The sequence below is a fragment of the Asparagus officinalis genome, chromosome 5 (assembly GCF_001876935.1).
Source record: "Asparagus officinalis chromosome 5, Aspof.V1, whole genome shotgun sequence".
NCBI lineage: Eukaryota > Viridiplantae > Streptophyta > Magnoliopsida > Asparagales > Asparagaceae > Asparagus > Asparagus officinalis.
Window position 1 is genome coordinate 1,179,041 of NC_033798.1, and position 24,280 is coordinate 1,203,320.

The window sequence follows — 24,280 nt, forward strand, 5'->3', positions numbered from 1 at the left end:
ATTTACCCAATTTATCTTCATTATTCATTTATGTTCAGTTCGTAGCCTGGTGCACGTTGTATCTGAATGTTCTTTCACCCTAGGTATCTGAATTTTGTGCATAATCGGATAAGATTGATATATTGCTGTAGGCTCTCAGTAGTCACAGAACTCCCAAATGTTTATCCTCTTACATCGAAAACGGTAAGAACTGTAAAACCAAACTAATAGAAGCTAAAATGAATTAAGACCAAATGTTGGCACTTGATGAATCAAAGGCAATATTGATATATTTTACGGAAGGGAGACATAACCATTAAATGTCCTCACATTCTGTTTACCAGCTTCTTCAACAAAACTACAAAGAAAAGAAAGGACGGGAACAAAAATTACAACATCACACCAGTTTTTTACAAGGGCACCTCCCTATGAATGCCCAATAATAGATGAAGAAAATCAGAATACACAAAAAAGAGGAAAAAGAAAGTGAAGCTGAATGAAGGATATACAAAGGGAACTTGGTTATAACTATCTGGTATTTTCGGCAGTCATCTAGGACTGCTGCTGCTGTTCTATGGCGGTGAAGATCTGTAGGCTGAAGATGTGCCAAGGCTTAGGTCAAGATTATGAAGTTGCTCCATGAGTTGCGACCTCCTTTCCTTAAAAAAGTCGAGTCGTGTTGTTAACTCCACCAGAGTTGAAGATGTCACTGCAGGCATTGGTTGCCTCTGGTTATAGTCGAAACCCTGTATGACAATTGTCAATAAAAATTTTATCTTCTGGTAGGTGCTGTTAGAAAAAGTCTGTAGTGTTTTTCACAACACCCCTAAACTTTATAATTACAGAAAACCAGTGTGAACTTGTTCAAGATAATACCATAGCTGACAGCAATAAGTTGAAGTTGCCATATGCCATATTACCATCTTTTTGGGTTAGGGTTAAGTAGAGAGTAACAAGGGTAGTATAGACCTTTTATCCATCCATTAACCCCGCTTACAAAAATTTCCAAAAGAATCAGGGGCGTTTCCGCCTATGGCATACTTCGAAAAAATGGGGGCTTTTTCTCAAATTTATAAATTTTAATATGGTTTGCACAAAACATCTCAGCATTGTGTGAGCGGATCCGTGCGTGGCCGTGCGGAATTAATTCTCGTAACTAAATATGCCTCCTCAACACAAAACTTACTTTCGAGTTTATGGAACCAACTGAAGCAGAATTTGTCTCTGAGCTAATGCCTGAAGATGCATCTAAACCGTTTGATTCACTCAAATCCGTCTCGAAAGATCGTTCCTGGGAGAGCTGCTTGATGCCAGCACAAGAGTGTAGTTGTGGCTTAATGCTTCTCCAGTCTGTCCCTGATGAACCCTCCTGCAAATATCGTTCGCAAAATCATTATATAACAAATGAGCCTAATTTCTTGGGTTGAGATTAAAAACATACAATGATTAGATAGAAGGCAAGGATGTGCATGTGTGCTTGCCATGGCAAAAGTGGAAGTGAAGTCCAACCCCATTTAGTCATGGGGATATGGGCCAGTCCAATGTTAATTAGACTAAAATTTTCATAGAAAGAAAACTCAACATCTCAATATTATCAACGTTAAATGAAAAAAAAAATCAAGATGAATGGCGTTAATATGCAATAAGATACTTTCCAGAGGATTTGCACCAAACCCATTATAACTTTCACAACCAAGCATGTATGGACAGCTAAAGATCTCTCCTGAAACTCCTAATGTTGCACGCCACTCATTTTGTTGAATAAAATGCATTAACGAAATGTTTATCATTCATTTCCCCCCTTATTTCATGAAAATTGTCACCTATATACTATTGTGTTAAAAGGCATTGATACCGACCAGCAAGTGAGAGAAACGACACATCAAAACATTTCGTCCACCTGAACAAATACAAGGGCATCTCATGGTAAAATATATTGACTAAAACTGACTAAAGTTGTGAGTAATAAGCTCATGAATATAGCGTAAATATTTTCCCATTGGGTCAAAACAGAAAAATTGACGAAAATCATGAGTCGCAAATTTTGAAATACCATCCTTAATTGCTATGGGCTAGAAAGGAATAAAATTAGACGAAATTGTAAGTTATAGCCCATGAAACCTAGAAGTTTGAGGTAAACATACTTATTAATTACTCTTGGGTCGAAAGAAAAAAAAAGACAAAAATTGTGGATATTTGCCAACAAAAATGGAAAACTCTAAAGCAATCGTATTTAAATGCCATGGATCAAAATGGAAAAAATCGTAAGTTATAGAAAATGAAAATCGTGAATTTTGAGGCTCGCGTACTTAATTGTCATTGGCTCAAAACAGATGAAATAATTGCATTCCCCAAAATATTCAATAATTGCATATTAGTACCTCATATCTTGGTAATCGCATGTTAGTCCCCTCAAATCCTATAGGGTAATGCAAAACGATTCTTCAAGTTAAATCACTTCAGATTTGGGGGGAGTATTCCGCCAAATATAATGTTTGGAGGCTAAGTGACTATTTTACCCCTCTATAATGTTCCCCAACCCATTTCTTATTAGGTTTAAACCCAATACCGCTTATAATAAATCCAAATTCACTTGAGCTCTCCAATGGTTAGCAAAAAAAATCTTACAAAAAATTGAGCTTCACAAAGGGTTCAGACATCAGAAAGGGGTAATTTGGTCGATGTAGATTTTGGGTTAAAGAGTTAACCCAGGCATGAATAAGTTTTAACTGAAATATTAACTAAGAGACCATATTGCAAGACCCAATAGGATTTAAGGGACTAATATACATTTTTTAAGATTTGAGGGACTAATACTGAAGATTTACAGGACCAATATGCAATTTCCAAGATTTGAAGGACTAATATGCAATTAGTGAAGATTTAAGGGACTAAAATCTAAAAACCCCTAATTGATATTGGTGTGAAATATTGAAAAATAGAAGGAAAAAATCATGAGTCGTTGCCCGTGAAATTAGTGAATTCTAAAGTACGCCAATCAATTGCCACTAATTCAACTGACAAAATAGAAAATAATCGCGGGTTAGCCACTAAAATCCGCGAAATGTTAATTACACATATTAAATATCATTTGCGTCAGAATGGAAAAAGGACAAAATGAAGAAAATTGGGCAAAATTTATGAGATATATAACGCATGAAAATCAACATTATAACCCATCAAAATTGCAAATTTAGAAGCAGTCAGAATAAATTAACATTTGGTTGCTTATCGAAAGAAATCATGAGTTATAGCACATGAAAATCTCGAAAAATAAAGTTTGCATAATTAATTGCTAGGGGTTAAAAACAGTAAAAATGGACAAAATTTATGAACTTTAGCCCATGGAAATCACTAATTTTGAACTATGCACACATATTTGTCATTTAGTAGAGATAAAAATCATGGACAATAGCCCATTAAAATCATTAATATTGAAGTACGCCAAATTATTTGCCACTTGGTCGAAAACTAAAAAATTGAAAAAAAATATCTAACTGCACATTTGGTCCATGTATTTTATCTGTGTATTTTTTTACCAAATTTTTGCTCAAATCTCTCAAATTTGGTCAGGTGAGTTGCATGCATTTTATCCGCTAAATTTTCGCTGGCAGCGACAAAAAGTCTAACTGCAGGTGGTGGACTTCTAATACTAAAAAGTCGTTGGAGCAGCAAAACAAATTGACGGGTAAAGTGGCATTTAAAAAAAATACCAACTAGGTAATTTAGCCCAATTAATTGTTATAGGATCGAAACAATCAAAAATGGACAAAATTATGAACTAGCCCATGAAAATCACAAATTTTAAACTACGCATTCTTATTTGTCATATGGTCGAGACGAACAGAAATGGTTAAATTAATGGACTATAGCCCATGAAAATGACTAAGTTTGAAGATTTGCTATTTGGTTGGAAAAATAAAAATTGACAAAAATCGCGGCGTATAGCTAACAAAATTGGGATATTTGAAGTACATATTTGTTATTAGAATAGCTAACAAAATTGTGATATTTGAAGTACATATTTGTTATTAGAATGAAATGAACAAATATTGCAAAATTGTGGGTTACAACCCATCAAAATCGCAAATCTTAAAGTAGTCATAATTAATTGTTACTGGGTTGAATGAATGATAAATGAACAAAAATCATATGTTATGACTCATGAAAATCACGAAAATTAAAGTTTGCACGATTGATTATTATTGGGTCAAAACACCCAAACATGGACAAAAATCATGGTCTATAGCACGTGAATATTACAAATTACAAATTTTGAAATACGTGTACTTATTTTCCATTTGATGGAAAAATGAAAATTGACAACAATCACATTTTACAGCTCAAGAAAATCACAAATTTCAGAATACATATTATTACTTGTCATTAAAACGCAACGAACAAAAATTGTTAAAATCGTGGGTTATACCCCTATCAAATTGTGAATTGAAGTAGTCATAATTAATTATCATTAGATTAAATGAATGATAATGGACTAAAATCGTGCATTATAGAACATGAAAATCACACATATTGAAGTTGCACAAATAGTAATTGTGGCGCTATAGCAAGCAATAATGGGCAAAAATTATTGGCTATATAGCGCATAAAAAATAAGAATTTCAAACTACTGATATTTATTTGTCATTTGGTCGAAACGAAAAAAATAGACAAAAATCATAGACTATATAACCTAAGAAAATCACGAATTTTGAAGTATGCATGCTTATTTGCCATTTAATTGAAAACAAAAACTAACAAAAATCATGGTCTATAACTCATGAAATTGCAATTATTGAAGTACATATTAATACTTGTTATTGGGGTGAAAAGAACAAATATTGCTTATATTGTGGTTTATCATATAATCAGAATCATGAAGTTTGAAGTAGTTATAACTAATTATCATTAGGTTATAGCCCATGAGAATCGCGAAAATTGAAGTTAGCACAATTAATTGTTATTTGGTCGAAATGCACAAACATTGATAAAAATCACAAACTACGGCCCATAAAAATAACTAAATTTAAAGTACTTGTAGATCTGTCATTTGATGGAAAAATGAAAATTGACAAAAAGTTAGTTCGTGAAAATTACGAATTTTGGAGTATGTATTATTTGTGATTATTGGGATAAAATGAAAAAAATATGTCAAAATTGTAGGTTATAACCCATCAAGATTGCGAAATTCGAAGCAGACATAATTACATATCATTATGTCGAATAAATGATAAGGGATAAAATAGTGGGTAGCACATGATAATTGCGAATAGTACTCACACAATTAATCTCTATGGCGTTGCCACAAGCAAAAATGGACAAAGTACTATAACTTATGAAAATCAAGAATTTTGGCCTACACATTTATTTGTTATTTAAAAGACGAAAATCATGGACTACATCCCAAGAAAATCACGAATATTAAAGTACACATGTTTGCCATTTGGTCGCAAAAGCGAAGAGACAAAAAAATCGTGGTTTATAGCTCATGAAAATCACATATTTTAAACTCAGATAGTTACTTACCATTTAGTCAAAACGAAAAAATAGGCAAAAAATAGTGGATTATAGCCCATAAAAATCACGGGTTTTGAATTACAGATACTTATTTGCCATTTGAATCAAAAACAAAAATCGAAAAAAATGTATTCTATAGCTTATGAAATGGCGGTTTTTGAAGGTCATGCTTGTTGTTGGGACGAAAAAAATTATTGAAATTGTGGGTTTTAACCCATCGAAACCATGAATTTTTGGAGTAGCAATAACTGATTGCCAATGAATTGAATGAATGATAAAGGACAAAAATCGTGGGTTATAGGCCCATAAAATCGCGAAAATCGAAGTTGGCACAACTAATTGCTATTAGATTGAAACAAACAAAATGGACAAAAATCATAGAATATATCCCATGAAAATCATGAATTTTGAAATACACCTGCTTATTCATCATTTGATCAAAAAACAAAAATGGACAAAAATCATGTTTTATAGCTCAAGAAAATCGTAAATTTTTGAGTTCGTGTTATACTCGTCATAGGGAAACTAACGAATATTGTCAAATTTGTGGGTAAATAACCATCAAAATTGCGAATCTAATAGTTATAACTAATTGCTATTGGGTCAAATGAATGATAATTGACAAAAATCATGGGTTATTGCACATGAAAACCCCGAATGTTGATGTTTGCATTTCTATGGGGTCAAAATCAGAAAAATCGAACAAAAATTATGAATGGCCCATGAAAATCAAGGATTTTGAACTATGGATAGTTATTTGCCATTTGGTGGAAACGAATAAAAATAAAGAAAAATCATAAAGTAGCCTATGAAAATAATTAATTTTGAAGTACGAGTACTTTTTTGCTAGGTTGCACAGATACAGGTGCGGGTGCGGGTGCGGACATGGACATGGATACGAGATGACAAATTTGTAAAAGATAGGATATGGGGACACGTCCATATATACATATTGAAAATTAATAATTTATATGAAATTGATATTGTTTTTTCGCATGTCATGAGAAATAACATCCTGTAACATATTATGCTTCTTTTGTTGAAGAGATTATAAATTGAAAAATCGTTCATTTCTTAACTAGAAACCAATTGATCCATTAAAATCATGCTTATGAATTGTGTATGGGTTGAAACAAAGCCAAACCGAGTCTCGAGTAGCAGAAATTTCAGGTGAAGTGTATGATATATGTCGAATAAGTGGGTTACAAGTGTTCTAAACTAAAACATGTAGTATATGATTTGAGTACACGTCTGAATTGCTAGATGTATACATTCAAAAGTGTCCAGAGAGTGTCCGACACAGACACGGATACTGCATCCTAGATGAAGTGCCCGAGTAACCTAGCTTTTTTGTTATCTGGCTGAAAAATTTTAATAAAAATCGAGGCATATAGCTCAGGAAATTGCGATTTTTGAAGTGCATATTGACACTTGTTATTGGGTTGAAATGAACAAAAAGTGCTAAATTGTGGGGTTATAACCCATCAAAATCATGAACTTTTAAATAATCGTAATTAATTCTATTAGAATATGAATGGTAATAGACAAAAATCATTGTTGTAGGCCTATGAAAATTGTGAAAATTAAAGTTTACATAATTAATTGTAGGTTGAAACAGACAAAAATGGACAAAAAAATCAAGGAAAATACCCAATGATAATGATGATTTATTTTTTTTTAAGCAACCAAACATGCACTGGGTCGAAAAAAACAAAATTGACAAAAAAGTGGTCTATAACTCATGAATAGTGGCATTTGAAGTACATATTAATACTTGTTACTATGACAAAACGAACAATAATTATCAAAATTTTGGGTTATAAAAAAATCAAAAATTGAAGTTCACAAATAGGGTCGAAGCACAAAAAAATGGATAAAAAATCATAGGCTATAGCCCATGAAAATCATGAATTTTGAAGTATGTATATTGACGCGCCATTTGATAGAAAACAAAAATCGACAAAAATTATGGTTTATAGCTAACATAAATCATGAATTTTGAAGTACATATTATTACGATGCAACGAAACAAAAATGGTAAAATCGTAAGTTATATAGAAGAACATCGCGAATATTGAAGTTCGTACAATTAATTTCTATCGAGTCGAAAAATGGACAAAAATTATGAATTGTGTCCCATGAAAATCAATGATTTTGAACTACGCGTATTTATTTATTATTTGGCAAATGAACAAAAATGGGCAACAATCATGAACTATAGCCCATGAAAATCATAAATTTTGAAGTATGTGTATTTGTATGCCTTTTGATTGAAAAACGAAAACTCAATAAAATTCATGGTTCGTAGCTCATGAAAATCGCAAATTTTGGAGTGCATATCATACTTGTCATTGGAACACAATGAACAAAAATTGTCAAAATCGTGAGTTATAACCCATCATAATTGCGATTTTTTAAGTCATAATAAATTGTCATTAGAACGAATAAATGATAATAGACAAAAATCATGGGCTATATACCACATGAAAATCGTGAATATTGAAGTTTGCGCAATTAATTTCTATAGGATCAAAACAAGCAAACATGGAGAAATTTTCGGGACTATAGTCCAAAAAAATAAAGAATTTTGAATTGCGCATATTTGTTTATCATTTGGCTAAAACAAACAAAAACAAGAAAAATCAAGAACTATACCCCATAAAAATTATAAATTTTGAAGTACACACACTTATTTGTCATTTGTTCAAATACTAAAAATTCAATAAAAATCATGGTTTATAGCTTATGAAATTGTGATTTTTGAAGTACATATTATTACTTGTTATAGGACGAAACGAAAAAAATGGATAAAAATTGTGCGTTATATAACCAAACAAAATCACAAATATTGAAGTAATCAGATTTACTTGTCCTTAGGTCAAATGAATAATAATGGACAAAAATCATGGACTATAATCTATAAAAGTCACGGAAATTGAAATACACACAATTAATTGATATTGAGTCAAAACATACAAACATGGACAAAAAATAGACTATATCACGTGAAAATCACAAATTTTTTACTACGCAAACTTATTTTTATTTGGTCGAAATGAAGAAAAAAAGAATAAAAATAATGGATTATAGCCTATAAAAATCATGAATTTGAAGTACGAATGCTTATTTGTCATTTAGTAGAAAAACAAAAATTGACAAAAATCGTGGAACATTGCTCATGAAATTGCAATTATATAAAGTACATATTGATACTTGTTACTGAAATGAAGCGAACAAAAATTGCCAAAATTTTGGGTAAAAACCCATCAAAAAATTCGCAAATTTTGTGGTCATAATTAATTGATGAATGATAATGAACAAAATTCATGGGTTATAGCTCATGAAAATCCCGAATTATTAAGTATGCTTACTTAATTGTTTTTGGCTCGAAATGAACAAAAAATGGATAAAATTGCACGTTATAACCCATGAAAATCGCGAATTTGAAAGAAAGTAATGGGCAATAAGCATAGGGTGGCCAATGAAAAGGCTAAACATCAAATTAGAATAAAAAGTGACACCCTTTTACCAACAAGACCTAATAAGTGATGGCAGTGACAACAAGACCTAAAATGTGATCCAACTCACCAACAAGACATCTCTTATCACTGCCTTTAATCTGAGGGGCAAAATAGGCATGTGCATTTGGTAATTTAGCTCTTATACTATTAAATTGCCTTAAAAATAGTCACTATTTTAAAGCCTCTTGGCGGTTATGTTCCTAATTTACCGCTCAAACAAAAAGAGACAATCAGAAATGCTTTGTTTGTAAACCAGGTCACTATTTTGGTCTTCTTGTCGACATCTCCACTTTCTAGGTCTTGTCGGTAAAAAGGTGTCATTTTTTATGCCAAATGTGTAATTTAGCCCCAATGAAAATTATGAACGTTTATGTACACGCATTAAATTGTCACAAAAAATTGTGAATTTTGAAGAATGTTTCTTAATTACCTTTGAATCTAAACGAACAAACTAAATAAATATGGATTATAACCTATGAAAATTATGAATTTGGAATAAAGCGTACTTAATTGCCATAGGCTCGAAACGAATAGAAATGGACAAAATTTGTGATTCAATAATAGCCCATGATATTCATAAATCTTGAATGCATACTTAATTAAAACAAGTTCCAAAGGAACATAAACGGATAAATCGTGAATTATTGCCCAGGAAAATTGAAATTTTTTGATGTAAGCATACATAATTGATATTAGGTCAAAATGTACGAAAATGATAAAAATCGTAACATAGACAAAAGTAATGTGTGAGTTACTACTATTAGGTCGTAACATACAAAAATGGACAATTTTTGGGTTATAGACAATGAAAATCGTAAATTGGAAAGTATGTGAAATTAATTGCCAGTAGGTTGAAACGGAAAAATAGACAAAAATAATGGGGTATAGCCCATAAAAATCATGAATTTTGATGTATAGTTATTACCTTTCTCTTGAACAAAATGAGAAAAAATATGTGGATTTTAGGCCATAAAATTCGTCATTTGGTCGAAACAAAGAAATGGACAAAAATCATCGTTTATAGCTCATGAAGATTGCAAATTTTCAAGTACATGTACATAATAGTAGGGTCGAAACGAACAAAATGAACAAAAATCATGAGTTATAGCCCATGAAAATCATAAATTTTGCATGTGTTCTTAATTGCTAGGAGGTCCAAAGGTACATAAATGGACAAATATCATGAGTTATTACTCACAAACTTACAAATTTTGAAGTGCACTTATTTGTCATTGGGTCGAAACAGAACTAATTGTGGGTGATAGTCCATGAAAATCATAAATTTTAATGTTTGCATACTTATGTCATTAGGCCGAAACATATAAAAATGATCAAAAATCATAAGATATAGACTATGAAAATCGCAAATTTCAAAGTGCATATAACTAAGTGATATTCAGTCAAAGCATACAAAAGTAGACGTGGATTATAGCCCATGAAAATTGTGAATACTAAAGTATGTGTAATTAATTGCCACTATGTTGAAACGAATGAAAATGAATAAAAATCATGGATTATACCCCATAAAGTAGTTAATTTTGAAGAAGCGTCCTTAATTGCCTTTACGTCTGAATGAACAAAACGGAATAAAAAATATTGGGATATAGCTTATGAAAAGCACAATTTTTACACTATGCGTGCTTAATTGCATTTGGGTTGAACCGAACAAGATGGATAAAAAATTTTGGGTTATAACCCATGAAAATCGGGAATTTGAAAGTCAACGAACTTAATTGGCATTGGATCGATATGAGCAAAATGGACAAAAATTGTGAGTTATAAACCATGAAAAGTGCACATTTCGAAATAGCTATACTTAATTGTAATGGTTTTGAAAGGGATTAAAATAGACAAATTTGGGGACACATTTTTGTATATACATACTAATTACGACTCCTATGCTTAGAAGAGTCATAATTAATCTATAGACATGTACATATGCATATTTATATTATATGCAACTTAAATATTATAAATGAGAAGTTTCCACGTCACAGAAATAACAATGTGTGCCATTGTGTTTAAGACAGGGGTAGTGCAAGTTTTGATGTGAGGATCAAGCTTAGCGCTTAGGATATCTTTGTTATTGATGAAGCATTAACTATTAGCCACTTGATACTCGGGAATTATTCTCCTAGGTTTTATATCCTAACAGACTTAGCTTCATAGATTTATAGCGTATAGGCTGAACTAAAATCTGAGAACTAAGGAAGGAACCAGGTTGATGCATGACCATATGTCTCTTTCTGTTACACTAAATGAAGGCTGATTGTCCACTAAGGAGATACATATTCAAAACCAGTACATAGGTATAAGATACTGAGGAAGGAAATAACAAAGTGGAAAAAAAAGGCCAAAAGATACCGTGAAGGATTTGGAACCTGATAGTATATGCATGAATGGATAAATACGCCCACATCTCTACATGTGACTATGTCAGCAAAAGTAAAAGAGTTTTTATTAGACATACCTCACTTCTTTGTTTCTTCTCGTGATTGCAGAAAGCAAGGCTCAAATCAAAATCTTGTTGAAGAACCTTTCTGCATCATATACAAACATGCAGGACAAAAGATCAATTCCAGAAAAGCAAATGTTCCGTATCTCATTTTAAGTTTAAAATGATCGTGGATATAGAATCTCTATAACACACTCTCACTTAAGTTTAAAATGTTTGTGGATGTAGAATCTCTATAACACAAAATTTGCCATATTTGAGGTGTGAGGAAACAGTAGAGAAAAGAAGACTAAGACAATAATACATATTTTATGTTAGTTTAAGAAGGATCAGGCATGTTGACGAAGTTTCTTGCCAGGACTACAAGAAAACTCCCTGTGTAAGCACAAGGATTTTAAACAATTAAAGCCTGTTGGGGCTGATTCTATTAACTTAATTAGGCATATCTTAGGCTATCAAATAAGTTTTGTCCAAGCAAAGTTTATCCACCTGCTGGAAAGGAAAAGGTCAATCCCATACCCAAGCAGTGTTATATTCAGAATAGCAATGTCATATTCAAATTTTGCTATTTGTAAGTACCCAAATTTTATAAATAAAAAAGATGTCATTTATCCTTACATATCTTCATCCCTCTCAAAGTTGATGACGTCTATGATTGAAATCAATATTTCAATTTTGTTTCTATAAGTTAGTGTAACCTCATTGGGGTAGTAGGATTTGAACTTCTTCTCAATAAAGCAATCCTTGACTCAGCCATTCTCCTCCATTACTCTAATTCATACTAACAGTAGCTTTAGGTGGATTTCAGTTGAGGTTTCATTAAAGATCAAATAGCTTTCAAGGGAGAGAACTTTAGGATTTGCATGGCCCGATAAGTTTATATGAGAGAGAGAGAGAGGGCTAGTTTAAATTTCAAAAGATATTAGTGGTTAACTATTGAAAATTATGAGACTTAAAGAGTTATATTTGCATTCAATGATGCTTCCCTCATGAAGTCAAATGTTCTTCAACAATTAGATTACGGAATTTGTCCGGCATACCAATAAAGTTTCTAAAATGATGACCAATTTTGAAAGGAGATGGGTGAAAAACAAACATGTAGAAACAAATGAAAATTAAACAAAATTCGTGGTTTTTTAGTACGCGCACTAAATTTCCATTTGGTCGAAAAAAACAAAATTGGACGAAAATCATAGGCTATATCCCAAAATATAGTGAAAGTTGAATAATGTGTACCTATGTCATTGGGGGGTAGTGAACACAAATGGACAGTATAGCGCGTCAAAATCACAAACTTTGAAGTAGACAAACGTGCCATTGGACCAGAACGAACCAAAATGGACACAAATGTGCATTATTAGCTTTGACAAACATAAATTTTGAAGTAACTTGGTCGCAATTAGGTCGAATTGTGCCCTATAACCCATGAAAATCAGAAGTTTTGACATACACATTTAATTGCCTATATGGGTCGAAATAAATGAAAATGGACAAAATTTAGCACATGAAAATTATGAATTGAAGTACCCACACTTAATCACCATTAACTCAAAACAAATTAAAATGGACAAAAACTGTAGGTTATAGCCCATAAAAATCACGAATTTGAAAATACGCATACATGGCTGCTATTAGATTGAAATGAGGACAAAGTTAATCAACTAGAGCCAATAGCAAATTGAAAAGTACCTATATTTAATTGTCATCGGGTTGAAAAGAACGAAAATGAATAAATCGTGGGATATAGTTCAACAAATCGCGAATTTTGAATTATGCGTACTTGATTGGCATTGGGGTCGAGACCATCAAAAAATGGAGCCAAGAAAACAAGTTATAGCCTAAATAATTGCCTTTCGGACGAAATAGACGAAGATTAACATAAATCATAGGTTACAGCTCATTGAAAATCACGAATTTGGAAGTGTGCATACTAAATTGTCGTTCGATCAAAACAAACAAAAATGAAAAAAAATCTTAGGTCAGCCCAAAAAATGGCAAATAATGAAGACAGCATACTTATATCATTAGGTGGAAACGAATGATAATGGACGGTATAGCCCGAAAAAGCACAAATTTTAAAGTACACAAATTTATTTAACAATGGACCGGAACAAACCAAAATAGCCAAAAAATATGAGTTATTAGCCATGACAAACGCGAGTTTTGAAGAACGCAACTTAATCACCATTAGGTCAAAATAAACAAATATTGGATAAAAATCATGGCCTATAACCCCTGAAAATCAAAAGTTTTAAAATACATATAATTAATTGCAACTAGGTCGAAACATACAAAATGGACAAAATCTAGCCTATGAAAATCGTGAATTTTGAAGTACCCGCATTTAATTGTCATTGACTCAAATCATATGAAAATGGATAAAAATCGTAGGTTCTACGAATTTTACGAACCGAATTTTACAGTACGCGGACTTAATTGCTATTAGTTCAAAATAAATGAAAATGGACAATGTTCATAAACTAGAGCTCAAAAAATTGTGAATTGTTAATTGACCATATTTAATTGTCATCTAGTTGAAAAGAACGAAAATGAATATATCATGAGTTATAGTCCATGAAATCATAAATTTTGAATTGCGCTTCTTTAATTATTACTGGGCTCAAACCATCAAAAAATGGACAAAAAAGTGGATGACTATAGTCAAAAACCACGAGTTACAACTTACAAAAACCATGAATTTGGGAATGCGCATACTTAATTGTTAGTGGGTTGAAACGAACAAAAATGGACAAAAATCATGGTTATAGGCTAGCCTAGTCGTGAATCTTGAAGTACACATATTTGATTGCCCTTGAGGGGAAATAAACGAAAATGGACAAAAATCATGGGTTAGAACCCTATGAACATCATACATTTTAAAAGTTTTCATACTAAATTGTCATTCAGCAGCAGCAAGCATATATTAACATATCGCCCATGAAAATCGCTAATTTAAAAGTATGCATACTTAGTTGTCGTTCAGTCAAAACGAATGCAAATAGACAAAAATCATGATATAGCCCATGAAAATTACGAACTTGATGTACATACACTTATTGCCACTAGATTGAAACGAACGAAAATGAACAAAAATCATAGGTTATAACCCACAAAAAACTCAATTTTGAAGTAGACATTTAATTTTCATTGGGTCGAAATGAATCAAAATGGACAAATGTCATGGAGCATAGCACATGCCAATTACAAATTTCAAAGTAAGCCTACTTAATTTGTCATTTGGTCAAAACAAATGAAAATGTTTTAAAAAATATATGTATAATCCATGATAATCGCGACTTCTGAAGTACGCATACTAGATTGTCATTAGGTCGAACTGAATGAAATGGACAAAAACTGTGGATAGAGCCCATGAAAGTGTGAATTTTGAAATATGCACACTCAATTGGCATTAGGTCCAGAAGAACAAAAATGACCAAAAACGGTGTAGGATAACCTATGACAACTGCAAATTTTGAAGTATACATATTTGATTTTCCAAAACAGACAAAACTGGACAAAAATCATAAGTTATAGCTCATAATAATTGCAATTTTTAAGTGTGCACACTTAGTTTGCCATTAGGTCGAGGCGACTAAAATGGACAAAAATCGTGGGTTAGAGCCCATTAAAATCATGTATTTGAAGTGGGCATACTTCATTGTCATTGGGTCAAAATGAACAAAAATGGACAAAAATCGTGATTTTAACTCATGAAAGTTGCAAATTTTGAACTAGGCGTAATTAATTGTCATAGGTATGGAACGAAGAAAAATGGACAAAAATATTGGGCTAGCCCATGATAATCGCAAATTTTGAAATGTGCATATTTAATTTGCCATTTGGTCAAAACAAACGAAAATGGACAAAACGTAGCCAATGATAATCTCGACTCTTCATGTATGCATACTTGTCATTAGGTAGATTGAATGAAAATGGAAAAAAGTCATAGATTATATCTCATGAAATCACGAATTTTGTAAAACACTTAAATGTCCATTGGATCAAAAAGCACAAAAATGGACAGAAATTAAGTATTATAGCTAATGAAAACGCAAATTTGAAATATGCATACTCAATTACCATTAGGTCAAATACTCAAACCAACGAAAAATGACAAGAAAAAGGGTCATAGTCAAAGAAAATTGGACAAAAAACGCAGGTTATAACCCATGATAATCCCGAATATTGTGGTACTCATACTTAATTTGTCATGTAGTCAAAATGAACGAAAATGGACAAAAATGTTACTAAACCCATTGACAATCACAATTTTTGAAGTGCGAATACGTAATTGCTATGGGATCGAAGCGAACGAAAATGAAATGGATGAAAATTATGGATTAGATGCCATGAAAATTGCGAAGTTTTGAAATATACATATTTCATGTCATTGGGGGGCAAAGAACAAAAATCGAGAAACATCATAGGTTCTACCCTATAAAATCGCAATTTCCTAGTAGGCATAATTAATTGGCATTGGTGTGAAACAAAGAAAAAATGTCAAAGTTAGGGGCTAACCTATGATAATCTCGATCTTTGAAGTAATCATAATTTTCTATTTGGTCAAAAAGATCAAATTTCATCAAAAAATCGGGTAATAGTCCATGATGATCGGGATTTTTGAACAACACAAACGCCATTAGGTAGAACGAACGAAAATGGAAAAAAAGAAGTTATGGATTACGACTCATAAAATTGTAACTTTTGAAGTTCTCATATTTAATTTTCAATGGGTCAAAACAAACGAAAATGGACAAAATTGTAGGTTATATTTCATGTAATCACAAACTTTGAAATAAGCATACTCAATTGTCATTAGGTCGAACCCAACAAAAAATGACAAAAAAAAGTAAGTTATAGCTCACGAAAATTGTGATTTTGAAATATGCATACTTAGTTGTCATTAGGTCAAAAAGAATGATATGGTTAAATAATTTGAATTAGAGCTCATTAAAACTTTGAATTTAAAGAAAAGGCATTATTAATTGTCATCGGATCGAAAGGAACGAAAATGGACAAAAATCATAGATTATGACTCATGAAAATCGCAGATCTTGATTGGTGCAAAACGAAGAAAATGGACAAAAATATGGGTCACATCCAATGATAAATGTGATTTTTGAAGTGCGCATACTTAATTGTCATTAGGACGAAACCAATAAAAATTAAGGATTATAACCATGAAAATTGCGAATTTTGAAGCAACTAAATTTAATTGCCATTAGGATGAAACGAATAAAATGGACGAAAACCGTGGCTAATAGCCAATGACAATTGCTAATTTTGAATTATGCAAACTTAAATAGTCATTTGGTCGAATTGAAAGAAAATGAACAAAAAATGTAGGATAACCATGATAATAGAGATTATTTTAATATGTAAACTTAATTGTTATCAGGTCAAAACGAAAGAAATGTATAATAAGCGTGGGTTAGAGCCCAAGAAAATAGAGAATTTTGAAGTACCATACAATCATGCAGTCAAAATGAACAAAACAGGTTAAATATCGTGGGTTATAGTCCATGAGATCGCAATTTTAAAGTCGGCATAATAAACTGTCATTGGTGCAAAACAACAGAAAATGGACAAAAATCGTAGGTTAGCCCGAGGTAATCATGAATTTTGAAGTACGTACACTTGTTATTTGGTCGAGACGAACGAAAAATGGAGAATAAACATAGGTTTAGCCCATAATAATAGTGATTGGTAAAGTATGCATACTTAATTGTTATTCAAAGAACGGACAAAATTTTTAAAAATCATAGATTATATAACTCATGAAATCCCGAATTTTGAAGTTTGTATACTAAATATCCATAGGGTCGAGACATGAAAAATGAACATCAATCGTGGATTATAGTCCACGATAATTGTGAAATTTGAAATACTTAATGTCATTTAGTCGAAACGAACAAAAATGGATAAAACGTGGGTTATAGCCAAAGATAGTCATGATTTTAAAATGCACTTACTTAATTGCCATTATTCAAAAAGAATGAAAATGAAAATAGCGTGGGTTCTTAACCTATGAATACAACGAAGTTTGAAGTAGGCAAACTTTGTTACCATTAGGTCGAAATGAATGTAAGTGGGCAAAAATAATCTCTAATAGCCCACAACAATCGCTAGTTTTAAAGTATGCAAACTTAATTTTCTATTTGATCAAAACAAACAAAAATAGGCAAACAAAGGAAATATAATAATCGATATATTTGATATACAGATACTTAGGTCAAAACGAATGAAATAGATAAAGAATTGTGGGTTAGAACAAATAAGGATTTTGAATTTTGAAGTAACCTATTCTTAATTGTCATTGAGGCGAAACAAATAAAAATGGACAAATTGTACGTAGCCTATGAAAATCTTGAATTTCAAAGTAGGCCTAATTAGTTGTCATTGGCTCGAAACGAAGAAAAAAATGACAAAATGAGTTGGTTATAGCTCATGATAATCACGAATTTCGAAGTGCGCATAATTATTTTGCCATTTGACCAGAACGAACGAAAATGAACAAAAATGTGGGTTATATCCATGATAATCACAATTTTTAAAGTGTGCACTCTTAATTACAATTGGGTTATATCCATAAAAATTACGAATTTTGAAGTAGACAAACTCAATTGTCATTGGGTCAAAACACAAAAAATGGACAAAACGTAGGTTACAATCAAAATTACAAATTTCAAAGCTCGTATACTTAATTTGTCATTTATCGGAAAGGAACGAACATAGACCAAACTTCGGTTATAGCCAACGATAATCGTGATTTTTAAAGTTTGCATACCTAATAATTAAAAGTGGGGGAAAATGTGGATTATAGCTCATGAAATCGTGAATTTGAAGTACCGATACTTAAATTTCCAATGGTACAAATTGAAAAGTCAACAACAATCATAAATTTTTAAATACTCATACTTAATTGTCATTAGGTTGAAATGAACAAAAATAGACAAAAATCATGTTATAGACCATGAAAATTGAGAATTTTGAAGTAAGCATAATTAATTGTCATTGGTGTGAAGCGAAAATAAGACAAAAATCATGTTATAAGCTAATGATAATTGCAAATTTTGAAGTACACATACTTAAATTACAATTTGGTTAGAATAAAAAAATGGAAACAAAATCTAAGTTATAACCAGTGATGATCGTGATTTTTTAAGTTTGCATATTTAAGGTCAAAACAAATGAAAAGGAAAAAAAATGTGCACTATAGCTCATAAAAACGCATATTAAAGGTCCAAATGAACGAAAATGGACAAAAATTTAGGTTCTAGCTCATGAAATCGTTAATTTTAAAATACGCATAGTCATGTGCAATTGGGTCGAAACCACCGAAAATAACAAAAAGTGGGTTATTACCCAAAAAATGAATTTTGAAGTAAACGTGCTTCATTTTCATTAAGACAAGAAAATCAAACTTGCATGACAAAGTGGGCTACATCCACAAAAAAGAAAATCCCAAATTTTGAACTACACATACTCAATTATCAATGGATCAAAAAAACGAAAATGTAGAAACAAATTGTGGGTTATATAGCCATGAAAATTGTTAACTTAGAAAAACACATACATTATTGCCATCTGGTCACAACGAATGAAGGACAAAAATCATACCAAGCACATGGTCGTCGTGGATTTTGAATATATATTTAATTTCCATTTGATCGAAACGGACAAAAATGGACCCAAAAATGTGGTTATAGTGCACGATAATCATGATTTTTGAAGTATACATACTTCATTGTTACTAAATAGAAACAAATAAAAATGGACAAACATCATGGGTTAGAGCCCATTAATATTGTGAATTTTAAAGTATGCATAATTAATCACAATTTGGTCAAAAAGAACGAGAACGGACAAATGCATGACTTATAGCCTACGGAAATCATGAATTTTTCAGTAGGTACACTTAATTGTCATTGGTTGAAGCAAATAAAAATGGACAAAAATTGTGCCAATACCTCATGAAAATCGTGAATTTTGAAATACACATTTAATTTGTCATTTAATCAAAACAGATGAATATAGACAAAAACATGGTTGTAGTGCATGATAATTGCGAGTTTTGAAGTATGAATACTTAATTGTTATTAAGCCAAGACAAATGAAATTGGACAAACATCATGTATTAGAGCCCATTAAAATTATGAATTTTGAAGTACACATATTTAATCATGATTAGGTCAAAAAGAACGAGAGAGGACAAAAAGCATGAGTTAGCTAATGAAAATTACTAATTTTTCAGTAGGCATATTTAATTGCCATTGGATACAAATGAATAAAAATGAACAAAACTGGTAGGCTGACGATCGACGATATTGATGTATGCATACTTAATTTCCCATTTGATCAAAATGAACAAAATAAAATCATACGTTATAGCTCATGATAATCGTGATTTTTGAATTATAAAAACTTAATTGTCATTAGATCGAAAGGAACGAATATGGAGAACAATCATGAATTATAACTCATGAAATCGCAAATTTTGAAGCAATCATTAATGTTCATTGGATTGAAACTAACAAAAATAGACCAAAATCATGGGTTAAAGCCCAATAAAAATCGCAAACATTGAAGTACTAATACTTAATTGACATTGGGTCAAAACAAATGAAAATGAACAAATTTCATGAGCTATGGCCAATGATAATTATGAATTTTGAAGTATGTGCACAAAAATTGCCATTTGGTCGAGACGAACAAAAATTGACAAAAACATGGGTTATAACATATGATAATCGCGATTTGTTAAGTAGGCACACCTAATTGCAATTTGGTCGGGATGAACGAAAATGGACAAAAATAATAGATTCAAGGCTATGAAATCATGAATTTTCAAGTACACATACTTAATTTTGATTGGTTCGAAATGAACGAAAATGGACAAAAAACGTGGTAGAGCCCATAAAAATGACGAACCTTTAAATATCGATACTTTGAAATATATGTACATGATTTGTCATTAGATCGAAACAAACGAATATGGACAAAAAAGGGTTACTGCCCACAAAAAAATTATGAATTTTGAAACATACATAATTTCCAATGGGATAAAAAGAATGAAAATGAAAAGAAAAAAATATGCCTAAGAAAACCATGAATTTTGAAACACGCATACTCAATTGGTGTTGGGTCAAAACAAATAAAAAGGATACAAATCGGATATTTGAGACCATAAAACATTTTGAACTTTGAAGTACCCATACTTAATTCTCATTCGGTCGCAACGAACGAAAAGTCGTAAAGTGGGGGCTAGCCTATGAAACTCTCAAATTTTGAAGTACAATACCTAGATATCATTTAGTCAAAATGAAAGAAAATGGAAAATTTGTGTCTGTAACTTATGAAAATCATGAATTTAGAACTACACATACCTACTTTGTCATTTGGTCCAAACAAAGGGAAATAAAAAATAACAATGGGTTATAGCCCTTGATAATCGCAAGTTTGAAGTATGTATTCTTAATTATCATTAGGTAGAAACAAATTAAAATAAGCAAAAACATGGTTCAGAGATAATTACATCACGAATGTTGAAGTGGGCATGCATTGGCTCGAAATGGTTGAAAATGAACAAAAACTGAAGGTCATAGCCCATTAAAATTGCGAACTTTGAAGAAGGCATATTTAATTGTCATTTGGTCGAAGCAAAAAAAAATTAGACAAGAATCAAGGGTTAGAGCCCATAACATCGTGAATTTTGAAGTATGCATGTTAAATTCGTCATGTGGTTGAAACAAATAAAAATGAACAAAACATGTGGTTATAACCCAAGAAAATTGGATTGAGGTACGTATATGTAATTGTCATTAGGTTAAAACGAATGAAAATGGAAAAACTTTGTAGGTTGAAATAAAAGCCAATGAAAATCGTGAATTTTGAAATATGCATACTTAATTGCGATTGGGTTGAAATAAATAGACAAAAATTATGGGTTATTTTTAAGCCCATGAAAATTACAAATTTTAAAGTAAGCATACTTCATTGCTATGGGTTTGAAAAATTTTAAAAAAATTAACATAGGTTTTAAGCCCATGACAATCACGAATTTCAAAGTAAGCATATTTGATATCATTTTGTTGAAATTATTGAAAACAAAAAACATAGGTTATAGCCCTTAATAGTAGCGATTTTTGAAATACGCATACTTTGCATTAGATCTAAGTAATGAAAATAGACAAAATCGTGTGTTAGAGTCTACAAGAGTCCCGAATTTCGAAATATGCACTTAACTGTCATTAGGTCGAAATAAACAAAAATGTAGAAATTATAGATTATATCCCATAAAAATCGTAAATTTAGAAATACACATACGTAAATGTGATTTGGTTGAAAAAACTGAAATGGACAAAAACATCGCTTATAGCCTATGAAAATTGTGAATTTTATATACATATTAAACTGCTATTAGGACGAAATAAACGAAAATGGTTAAAAATTATGAACCATAGCTTATGAAATCGCAAATTTTGAATTACACGTGATCAATGTAAAGGACAAATTTTCAAAACCGACTCGTTTGAGTTTTTATTTGTAAAAAACGACCCGTTTCTAGGATATTTGCAAAAACCGACCTTGTTTCAGCCTCAGCGCTGAAACCAGGTCGGTTTTTGAAAAACTTTTTTGAAACTTCACGGGAGTTGAACTCCCGTGAAGTTTAGCAGATTTTTAATTAAGCCACTAAACTTTACGGGAGTTCAACTCCCGTAAAGTTGCAATGTTGAAAAATTCCCACCCCATTTCTCCGCTGGCTCCCCATTCCCCTTCATCTCCCTCCCCAAAACTTTATCCTCCAAAAAAAAAAATGGCGGCCTCCTCTCTCCTGGCCTCCAACTTTATCTCCTCAAACTCAAAAACCCTAAACCTCTCCTCTACTCCCCTCCTCTTCTCCAGCCTCATTACCAACCTACCCTTTTCCTCTAATTTCTCAACCGCCACTGTCAAATCGAGGAAAGGGAGAGGGCTCGATTTTAGGGTTTGTGACGAAGGTATCCTCTGTATCGTCGGATTACGAGGTGGAGGATGAGAAGGCTGTGAGCGGCGACGAAGCGAGCTTCTCGCTGGACCTGAAACTGTTTGTCGGCAACTTGCCGTCTTCGGTGGATAGCGCCAAGCTGTTGGGTTGTTTGATAATGCTGGGAATGTTGAGATGGTTGAGGCATAAAAAACATTATCCTGCATTGGGGAGGGAGATGAAGGAGAACGGGGGGAGTGAGTGGAGAAATGGGGTGGGATTTGACTGAAACTCGAAGTCGCGTGGAGGTTGTGTGAAGAGTTATGAAGCTTCACGGGACTTCAAGTCCCGTGAAGTTTAGGAGCCATTTAAAAATCCGTGAAGTTTCAGAATTTTTTTGTAAAAACCGACCTGTTTTTAGCTCTGGGCTGAAAACAGGTCGGTTTTTACAAATATTTTCAAAAACGGTCGTTTTTTACAAATAAAAACCCAAAAGGGTTGGTTTTGAAAATTTGTCCTCAATGTAAATGGGTTAAAACCAACAAAAGTGGATAAAGGAGAGTTATACTCCACAAAAATCGTAAATTTTGAAGTACACATACTTAATTGTCTTTGAAACTAAACGAACAAAAATGGACAAAAAAATAGGTTGTAACCCACCAAAATCGTAAATCGTGAAATATGCATGCTTAACTACAAATAGGTATAAATTAACAAAAAAGGGAAAAAATCATGGATTATACTTTAAGAAAATTGCAAATTTTGAAGTACACATAATAAAATGTTATTGGCTTGGAATGCACGAATAGGGACAAAAAACTTGGGCTATATAGACTATTAAAATTGCGAGATTTTAAAGTACTCATATAATTGTCATTAGGTCAAAAGGAATGAAAATCACAAAATTTGTGGGTTATAGTCCATGACATGAAGGTCACGAATTTTGAAGTGTGTCTACTTGTCATTCGGTCGAAAGGAATAAAAATGAACAAAAATTATGGGTTTGAGTCCAAGAAATTGGTAAATTTTGAAGCACGCGTACCTAATTGTCATTCGGTCTCAATGAAAACGGACAATATAGCCCATGAAATTCACAAATTTTGAATTAGGCATACTTAATTGTCATCGGGACGGAACGAATAAAAATTGACAAAATCGTGAGTTTATTAGCCCATGAAAATCACAAATTTCTAAGCAAGCATACTTAATTTCAATTGGACCAAAACGAATCAAAATGATGTAGGTTATAGCCCATGACAATAGTAAATTTTGAAGCATAGGGTTGAAATGAACAAAAAATGCACAAAAATTGAAGGTTAATTGAGAAAATCAGAAACTTTGAAGTACGCACGCTTAACTACGATTGGGCAGGAACAAAAATAGGCAAAATCCTGCCCATCCAATGAAAATTGTGAATTTTAAAGTATGCATACTTAATTCAAAAAATAATAGGTTATATAATCCATGAAAATCATGAATTTTGAAGTAGGCATATACTTAATTGTCATTGGGTCAAAATGAAAAACAAAAAGACAAAAATCATGAACTAGAACCCATGAAAATCGTGAATTTTGAAGTACCCATACTCAATTGGCATAAGGTCGAGATGAATGAAAATGAACATAAATTGATTCCAACAAAATCGTGCAGAACCAAAAATCTCCAAAATGAAATAAATTTCCTTCGAGGCTTTTGACTACATCTCATCGGGTTCTTCAAGAAAATGCAGCCAGATTTCTAGTTCTTTTCAGCACTGTTGTCAACTTCTTATTTCTATAAGGAAGTTGATTTTAGTTACCAAAAGAAATTTTTATCAAAAACAACTTGGTTGTGGTGAAGACC

At 32.0% G+C, this 24,280-nt stretch overlaps 1 protein-coding gene across 1 annotated transcript in view; it reads right to left on the bottom strand.

Moving 5' to 3' along the window:
* The window catches only part of LOC109843988 (rho GTPase-activating protein 7-like), a gene marked incomplete at its 5' end in the record, with an annotated part of 39,290 nt that continues 15,257 nt past the window's right edge, over nucleotides 248–24,280 (bottom strand). Inside the window, 3 exons of the mRNA XM_020412997.1 lie at nucleotides 248–725; nucleotides 1,166–1,348; nucleotides 11,488–11,557. Coding sequence (XP_020268586.1) covers nucleotides 552–725; nucleotides 1,166–1,348; nucleotides 11,488–11,557 — 427 coding nt within the window. The remainder of the gene's footprint in view (nucleotides 726–1,165; nucleotides 1,349–11,487; nucleotides 11,558–24,280) is intronic.